Here is a 9,129-nt window from a genome sequence, read left to right as displayed (position 1 = left end):
AGATGTTTACTGCACAGTTAATAAGTCACCTGCGCAGTAAACATCTCGCGTAGACTTGCCCAGAGTACCAGAACCCTGCAGGCTGTGTGGATAAGCACCATGTCCTAGCGTGTGTGAATCCCTGTCTTGCCCATCTGTGTCCTGCACACTCCCAAATGAGGACTGAAACCAAAATTGCAAACAAGAGACCCGCAAAGCATCTGTTTTATATCTGTTTCATGACAGCTCTTGGAATTCTGTGTCTCAACACATTTTTCTCTACCTGAGCTGTTGAAAGAACCCGGCATTTTCTTACCCCATTTAAGCACTGTAATTCATACAGTGGGCAATATATATTGTGACTGCCAAGAAGTGGTTGGCAAACTGAATTTATTTGAATGTATTTATACAAATGAGAAATGCCAAATCCTACATGAAGGGAATATAAAATAGTTGTAACTGATTCAAGGGAGAAAAATCTTCGTACTATCATCTTTTTCATGTGGGATATACCAGTTTTTATGTTCTTCTTAATTGTTGTTTTTTCAAAATTCTTGCTGAAAAGTTCATTCAAGCTAAAACATCTATACAAGATGGCCAGTGATCATAGAGAACAGAGAAGGCTTATTTAGTTAATTTCCTTGCTGTGCTGGTTGTTCCTCTGATATATTTTCTAGTATTTTGTCCCCAAGTGATGGAGCTTCCTCTTTTTTACATGGGAACCTGTCCTTGGTCTCACAAATTTGGTTCTCAAGGGATGCATCTACACATGACGTTTACTGCTGAGCTGGCTAATTAGCTCCACAGGAAACATCTCAGTGTCTGCATATTCAGCCCTATTAGGCCACAGGAAACTAATAAACTGCAGCAGGATAATACTTGCAAATACAGAGTTTTTTAGTGTGCAGCAGCACACGTGTAGATGCTGACCCAGCAGGCTGGGGCTCAAGGGCACAGGGATGCCTGCCAACTAATCCAGCACTGAAGTACTCTCGTGCCCCAGCCAACCCCTCTGCAGCACACTGAGCTGGGCAGATCAGCCCTGGACTGGCAAGCTGATCCTCAGGGTCCCCTGCCAGCTGGAGCTGCTCTGACCCAGCTCAGCGTGCTGCAGTCTTGGGCACACATTCAAAGGCATGCCTAGGAGTAATAAACTGGTGCAGTAAACACTGGAGTTTCTCACTTCCCATGAATTGCATGTGTAGATGTGCCCTGTATTTCTTACTACTGTATTCAGGTTAAACCTCCCTTAGGACTATGTGAAGACCTGGCCATTAAGAGAGTTGTGGCTCAGCCTCACCTGTGCCTGTTTTGACCCATGTGTCCAGGTACAGGGAATGAAAGTACAAGGGTTTGGCTTGGAGACAAGGTCAGGCTGTAGTCAGTCAGTGGAAAGACTCTAAGAAGGGATTACCGAATTAAAAAGACCACTTAAGAGGAAACAGTGAGGAGGCTGAGCACATAGGAAGAGGATCTGGAAAGGATGGATGGAATAGTTTACCTCATAGGGGAAACACAGTAATCTGTTTAAGGTTCCCGTGTTGGGAGCCTGAAGAAATGGATGTGCCTTCCCTCTGCACTGCTAGTTTGTTAGGAGGTATAGTTGTCCATGTCAGCATGAGGAACAAGGGGCTGATTGGAGCCTATGAGGGTTAGAAGCTGAGCCCAAGAAAAAAGCTAAAGATGGTCATGTAGGAGAAAACCTGGGAGGAGGAACTGGGCCAACAAAAATCTGGGTTGAATATTAGGTTGTTTTGGTTTTATTTTTACCTTTGTTTGATTTCCAGAAGGGGTGGACTCCCGCGACTAGGCTGGAGGACTACATCATCTCAGCAACCTCCTTGCACTAGAAGTTAGCAGGGAGAGTCGGACATGCCCAAAGCTAAATTGCATAAGTTTCTGACCTATTTAGCAGAATTTCATCATTCCTGGTTCTGTTGCCTTTTGGTCTCCCCCACCCCAAAATGATTCAGTTTCATTCTGATATTCTATACTGATAACTAGTACTGCACTAAAACATTTACCAAAGGACACTGTTCTCTTGTCTGCAATTTTTCTTGCTACATTATAACATTTGACATAGCTAAGATGGTATCTCTATGTTGCCAGCTGCCAACTGCATTTTAACTTGTTAAACATTCATTTTAACACGCCAATTTTTGTCACTATATCTGTATAAGGCATCACTTCAAAAACCAAAACATACTTTTATATTGGTTACTAATCAATGTAATTTATTATAGAATAAGACCATCATTTGATGGAGATACAGTAATTATTCTTGGCAGTGATCTAATACTCTTAAGTTGAAGTTGATTGCAGAACATTTTTGCAAATCGGGCTACTTTGAGTTAGGTGCTTGCATTTAGGTCTAGCTATCTAAATTAGGAAACCCAGTAACCAAGGGACTCAGAATTAGGGACCGCTTCTTGCCTAAGTTCCCCTGGCAAGTCACTGGCAGAGCTTTCAATAGAGACCAGGAATCCTGATTTCCTGTGTTCTTCTCTAACCAGTGGACCGCTGGCTGTTTTCCAGGCCCCTCCTGCCTGATTTCCAGTGTTTATCTAAACTCCTTTTCTAGGGGTGCTGAAGAAGAAGTGGGCAGCAAATGGAGGGAACAGTGACAAGGAACCACTGAAATATCAGAACACTTGAAATCAACTGGAGAGTCAATGGAAAAAAATGTGAATGAGCACGAAAACCAAAAAGCACCAGGCAAAATTCTCCTATGTAGGTATTTTAAAATAAGCCATTCATCTTTGGTACTGTTCGATGTTTCAGGTGCAGTTCCCTTCAGTAGGAACAAAGTCCAACACACAGCCAATATCTTTGTGCTCGGGACACACAAAAGATCCAGGTGGCCAGGTATTTCTTGACTTGGATGGGATGTGGTCCAAATCCCAATAGACATCCTCTTTATGATCCAGCATGGGAAGGTTAGCCCCAACTGCAGGTGTCCCAGTGACTGCAGTCATGACAATGACATACCACTCCGCCTCTTGGAGTCCTTCCGGGCAATTGGACTGAAGGAGAGAATCTCACTGTAAATATGCCCTTCAAAACAAGCAGAATAATAATCGATATGAGTAGTGTGTTACTTGATTTTAGAGGATGCTAAAAAGAATGTGACCTTAAGGATAAAGCAGTGTTGTGCTGAGGACCAGAGACCAGATATAAGGTTTCAGCATGTGGACACTGAAATGAAGAGAAGAGACAAAAAAGGTTGTTTGGAAAGATGCAGGCAAACAGCGTTTTCTACAGGTGCAGAAGCCAAAGCAAAGGACAGGGAGTGGCACTGACTGCATTGTCAGCATGTGTGCAGGGGACAAGAAGAAGATGGGAATGACACCTGGCATATTAAGTATGTAGGCAGCTGGCGTTGGGGGGCTGAGAAGTTAAGGCATGGACGGAGTGATGGCAACCCAAAGAAGTTAAATTGCTTACGTACTTCTCCACTCATCTATTGAAAGCTTCTCATGCTCTAGAGTGTCATCATAGGACTGCTGTGCCTCTGTCTCCTCCTCTGTGTCTCTAAACTGGTCAAAATATGAGTGGGCCAGAGCCTCTGTGGCTGTAAGACGCTTTTCCACATCCAACTGTAACATCTTGTCAAGCAAGTCCACTGCTGCAAAAAGAGAGGCACATTGCTAGATGAACAGAGGTTAGGATGTCTGGAATGTAAACCCTGAAATAGCAGCCAAAAGTCAAATGGGTAGCACTTTCATAAAATAAGTGTTCCCATCCATGTAGAAGTGGTAAATTCAAGGAGTCAGTGGTGGATGGTTGATTCCTCAGGCTGAAGATCTGACTAGGGTGTGACACTGCCACCAAACTAATGGTGCTGTTGAAGCTAAGTGCACTTCAAGAACATAACTAACAAACAGTAATTTCAAGATAAACTTTCTTTCAGTCTTAATAGTTTGCTTCTGACCCCCTCAACTCAAAGTATTATCAGCCCAAGTAATCTGTAAAGTAATCTATACTTTGGTTGGCAAACAGGAAGGCAGGAAGCTCAGAAATTAACTCGTCTGTCAGACTGGTTTCCTTTTGGGTTTAACTGCTTGATACCTTTTTTTTAATTGTATTTTCAGTTTGGGAAAGGCTTTTCTTTCCTCATCTATGACCTGCAAGGATAAACAGCTCATTGGGGGAGAAGCTTCATTTTCAAAATGTACACCATGAAAATATAGTAACCAGGTACATATCAGGATGAGAGATATTTGACACACGGCTAAGAGCTCACTTGTATATTTTCCCTGGGTAATAAACCCGACTGCATCAGAAAATGTAATTCTCTTTGGTTCTTCTCAGAGTGCCTTGTTGCTTTGGATCTTAACTCGAAGGGAAAACAGTAGAAAGTGAGCTTGCTTATTTATTTGTTTGACTTAAATGGTACTAATGTGAAAGCACTAGTTTGGCTATAGGCAACTCAAGTCAGAAGTGGTTACATTCGTTCCACAGGCCAAATGGAGCCCAGAGATCTGCAGTATGATGAGTGATTGTCCTCATTCCAGATGAAGTTGTGACCTGCAACCTGAAGGGGCTATTATGTAATACTCCACCAGGCAAGAAGCCATGCTGCTTGGGCACGAGAGCGAGCATTGGATGCTGAGAGCTGTATATCAGTTCTGAAGGGAGGAGCAATCTACTCCATGTAAAACACAGTAAGTATGGTGCTGTACCCTTCCCACTATCACCACCACCACTGCTGCCCAGAACAACCCCTACAGACAAGTGACCTTCAGTTTAGCAAACCTATTAATATCTGAATTTAGGAGAGGAGTTGACTAGACTTGTCCAAGATTGTTTTTCATTCGCATGCTTGCATCTATCCTGTGTAAGCCCAGAAGCTTCATTTGAATTGTTTCTTATTAAAGAACTTCTTCACGGTAAGGGTGGCCGAAATTTGGAACGGGCTTCCAAGGAAAGTAGTGCTCTCCCATACCTTGGGGGTCTTCAGGAGAAGGCTGGATAGGCATCTGCCTGGGATCCTCTGACCCCAGCACTCCTAACTGCCCAGGCAGGGGGTCGGACTTGATGATCTGTTGAGGTCCCTTCCAACCCTAGCATCTATGAATCTATTATAAAACCACGTTCTTTAGACTGCAGGAAGAAGTGAGCTCAGACAAGACATCACAGGATTCTGCAAAATGACTCGTGTTCTGTGCTTAGCACAAACCCTCCCTCTGCCTCCCAAGACCTACAGATCCTAGAAACATTTGCTGTTAACACTGTCTTTACACTCATGACAAAAATTCTGGGAAATGTTTGCTTTTTAAAAAGTGCCCAAAGTTATGGGGCATGTTATTTTAAGCAAAAACCAAATACAAAAGGCCGAAAAAATGCTATTTCAATGCCACTAAAGAATAATTTTTCCCACTTAATGACTAAGTACCTTCAGCCCCGTGATGAAAGCTAGTGACTGGGAGAGGCACCACTGGTTCCCTGTAAGAGATAGGGGCAGCAGAGCAGCAAGCAGTTAGGTGTCAGGGAGCTTTAGGAAGGGGAGGGGGAAGCAGAAGTCACAGCCAACCCTCAGGAGAAACAGCCTGCTTTAGTTATCATGGAGTGAAGGTGGCATGAGAGAAAGTGGCATGAAGATGACTTACCCAGAGGATTGACTTTTGGGAAAAGCCGAGACAAATCCATTTTAGGAATCTTAGGGAGGGACTGGATATAACTTTTTGCCTGAAAGAGAGGTGGAAAAAACAGTCTGCAGTCTTTCTGAATTGGACAATTGCAAGGGTACACTAGAAAAGTTTGTGTCTAAGGGAGCAGTATCTCAGGCTCCACACTTCCTTAGCCTGTTTCTCGTGAAGTGCTGCTCTCACACACTGGTGAGCCCCACAACTACCCCAGGAAACAGAAATAACCTCGGCTGGAAGATGACTGAGCTGAGGTGGCAACAAGTGAAATCAAGAAATGATTTGCCCAAGGTCACACAAAGAATCAACATCAGGTGCAGAACCATGGAGTCCTGACTTTCAGTCCGTGCTCCACACCTGTCCCCTCCAGGAGCACCTCCTGGCAAACGGGGAACTCTTCCCGCATCTCAGGAGAATGGGAAATGTTGCTGCATGAGTAGAAAGGATTCTGTTACTAACTGCACCCATGCACATTGCGAAGACATTGTGGTACCAACTTATCTTTCCATAGCTTCCCCAGCAATGCCTTCAGAAATAAAGCATTGGTCCTGGTGAGTTTTTTCTTACCGCTTTGTCCTCCAGTTTTTCCACAAATTCCTCTCCTGGGTGCCCTGTTACTTTCAGGATCTGAGTCAGCTGATCTAGATCTGGGAGTCTGAGTTAAAGGTTGAACACTTTGGAGCAAATCCTGGAGCCAGTTAGCAGCCCAAGTGCACAGGCTGGGAAAGTCAGTGAGGATTAAGGAGGCTGAGGGCTAGTCTACATTACAAAAATTTGCAGCTATAGCTGCACTGGTATAGCCCGCTAGTTAAGGCACGACTTATACTGGCAAAAGGAGTTATATTCTGATATACACATCCACAGTTGACTTAAGCTGTATCAGCAAAAGGACTCTGACTGGTACAAGTTGCATCTAGATGGGGGATTTTCCAGCAGTTAGGGGTGCCTGGTACATTGTTTCTTTCCCACTGTTTTGATGGCAACATAGCTGATAAAACCTTGTACACAGACCTGGCCTGAATTTAGTTCCCACTGGCTCTGTTTCAACTAACACAGAGTCAGGGCTGCAGTACCCCCAAATCAGAGGCAATTTCTCACAAGATTTTGGCATGGAGCATTTGGGTTCACAAAGCTTGCGCCAACCCCTCCATCTTTGGGTGCCAGCAGTCCCCACAGAGCTGTGTTGTGCCATTTGATTTTCCCCCTCCTATCTTGCTTTGTTTCTCCCCACATAAGAGAACCCACTGAGCCTACTGTGTTCAGGGACATTATGCCTGCCATAGGACACAGGACAGGATTTATCTTTCAGTAAGCCACATCTGCACTTCTTTCCCCTAGTACCTCCACCCTTGCATACTTGGAACAGCACATTTGCATGTAGCCAGAGCATCTCTATCGGTTGTTCCCCAGATTTCCAATTCATCTGCAGCACTTTGAAAGGATACAATCTTTTCCTTTAAACAGTGTTTTCCCAGTCAGCATTTCTGCCATGATACAACCGACAGACCAGATGTCCACTATTCAGGGAAAGGCGGAGAGGAATGTGAGAAAGAATGAAGTGGGGTTAGGGAAGAAATAGTTGCAACTGAGGTGTTTTGCTTCTGAGGACTGCAACCCTTGCTGAATTATTTAGCCATTAGTCTGAGTTGCTAAGAGGAACATGGTATCTGAGTGATGGAAGGTGTTTTGCTACAGGTTTGGTGAGGTGAGTTCAAGCTAGACTTACGTCGAAGGCTGCCATCTTTTTAACCCAGCTATAAATGGGGACCTGGTGAGAGCCAAAGGTAGCTGGATGTGATGCCAGCCACATCACCCCTTTGTCTGCCTTTGGCTACGAAACTGGTGTGCCTTATCCATGCTAGCCAAATAGGCTGTCAAGCTCTGATGGACCTTCCTTGGTTTCATTCCTACCCTTGGCCCTCACAGGCCACGTCCAGACAAGCATGAGCACTTGTTTCTCTGGGAATAAGTAGCAGCTGCACACCTTATGCCACTGCTACTTGTCCCTGGGGAACACCTGTGCCACACGTGCTCTGGCGTGCAGCAGGTTGCCCAGGGTGGGGTAGGGGAAGCTGGGGCCAGCAACCTGACCTAGGGTCGTGGGGGCCTCGGGGAGCTGCAGCCATGGCACTTCTGCAGCTGGGAGCCTGGCCAGCAGCTGAAGCGTGACTCAAGCTGGCCAGGCTCCAGTTTTGGATCTGCACACACTGCCACCATATGTGCCACCCTGCTTTGTTCTGGGGGGGGGGGGTTGACTCCAGGACCTCCTGGGGTCAACCCCCTGCTCCCCCACGCTGCAAGGGAACAGTGCAGGGAATGCCTGCATGTGCGGTGTGTGGTGCTGCAGACCTGTCTTCAGTGCCACATACCTCACGTCCCCGTTCGTCTGGACGTGGCCACCTGTTCCTTTTGGGCTACCTTTGAATTCAGCTGTACCAAAGGCAAAAGCTTTGGGCAACAGTCCAGCTGAGACTGTCTCCTAGCGGGGAGCTTCATAACTTCTGTGGAAGATACATTGATGAGGAGGAATTAAAAACAATCAGGAGATGGAGGATTGTGTGAGATTGCTCCCAGCCCTCAAGCAGGGCCCCAGTGCTGATTCCCAGACAGCCGCAGCTGAAATGATTTAACTCACCAGTCTGATTGTAATGCATCCAGTTCAGAATGACTTCTGGCGCTCTGTACCATCGTGTCACCACATATCCCGTCATTTCAGAATCTGCATGTCTTGCCAAGCCAAAGTCCAAGATCTACAGCTCAGCAAAGGAGGAGCAAGACAGGGGGAGTGGGGAAAAGGGAAAGAAAAATCCTGCAGGTGTGTGTGAATCTATTTCCATGAGTAAAGAAAGTGGATCCAATCAGATAGTAATGAAACTGTAACTGCCTTGGAGACACGTAGGGTATAGTTCCGCGAGATAACAGGATTGTCTTAATTGTACTGGGAATTACAAGTAGGCTGTAAAACTAGATGTAGCCTCAAGGGAGTATGCAGTGTTGTAAGGCCTGCAAGATCACCGCCTTTCTTGAACCACTGCCTTTCACTCCCCCATTCCCTGCATGCTCAAGCATCTTGGGGGCCAGTGACAGCATCTCTAGCTTGTTGACAACAGGTGGCCTCTTCCTCCAAATGGAGCTGAGCACGGTTTGACCTGACTTGACCCTTGGAGTAGATGGGGCCAAGTCACTTTAACACTCATTACACAAAGCATGCCGGACTTTCAATCCACCAGGGCTCTAACAAGTCCTTTGTAGCAGGTGTTGAAAATGCCTTTGTCCACAATTGTAACCAGTCTGTTTCAGCTCTGGTTGATGGAAGCTGAGGAAGAACTGTGGCTGACCCTAGTTTCATCTACAGGTTATTTTCCTGGTATGTAAGTAACTGTAAGGCACTGAATGCATTTAGCAAGTCACTGAACTTCAGCATGGTACAAGTTTCCCTGGCCAACCACAGGGGTTAGGTTCCTGAAAGTTACTGTGGTTGGCAAAACCGGCGGGGCTGGGGGAA

General features: G+C 45.6%; 1 protein-coding gene across 1 annotated transcript in view; it reads right to left on the bottom strand.

Moving 5' to 3' along the window:
• Positions 1-2,192: 2,192 nt before the first annotated feature.
• MAPK13 (mitogen-activated protein kinase 13) overlaps positions 2,193-9,129 on the bottom strand; it is an 18,844-nt gene continuing 11,907 nt past the window's right edge. Inside the window, exons 7-12 of the mRNA XM_019546217.1 lie at positions 8,260-8,374; positions 7,070-7,141; positions 6,192-6,271; positions 5,589-5,667; positions 3,428-3,604; positions 2,193-3,033 (exon numbers count right to left, since the gene is read on the bottom strand). Of these exons, the coding sequence (XP_019401762.1) occupies positions 2,951-3,033; positions 3,428-3,604; positions 5,589-5,667; positions 6,192-6,271; positions 7,070-7,141; positions 8,260-8,374 (606 nt within the window). The 3' untranslated portion in view covers positions 2,193-2,950. The remainder of the gene's footprint in view (positions 3,034-3,427; positions 3,605-5,588; positions 5,668-6,191; positions 6,272-7,069; positions 7,142-8,259; positions 8,375-9,129) is intronic.

Source organism: Crocodylus porosus, unplaced genomic scaffold (genome assembly GCF_001723895.1).
Source record: "Crocodylus porosus isolate Cpor-Errol unplaced genomic scaffold, CroPor_comp1, whole genome shotgun sequence".
NCBI classification, from domain to species: Eukaryota; Metazoa; Chordata; order Crocodylia; family Crocodylidae; genus Crocodylus; species Crocodylus porosus.
This window is presented reverse-complemented; position numbering and strand designations above follow the sequence as displayed.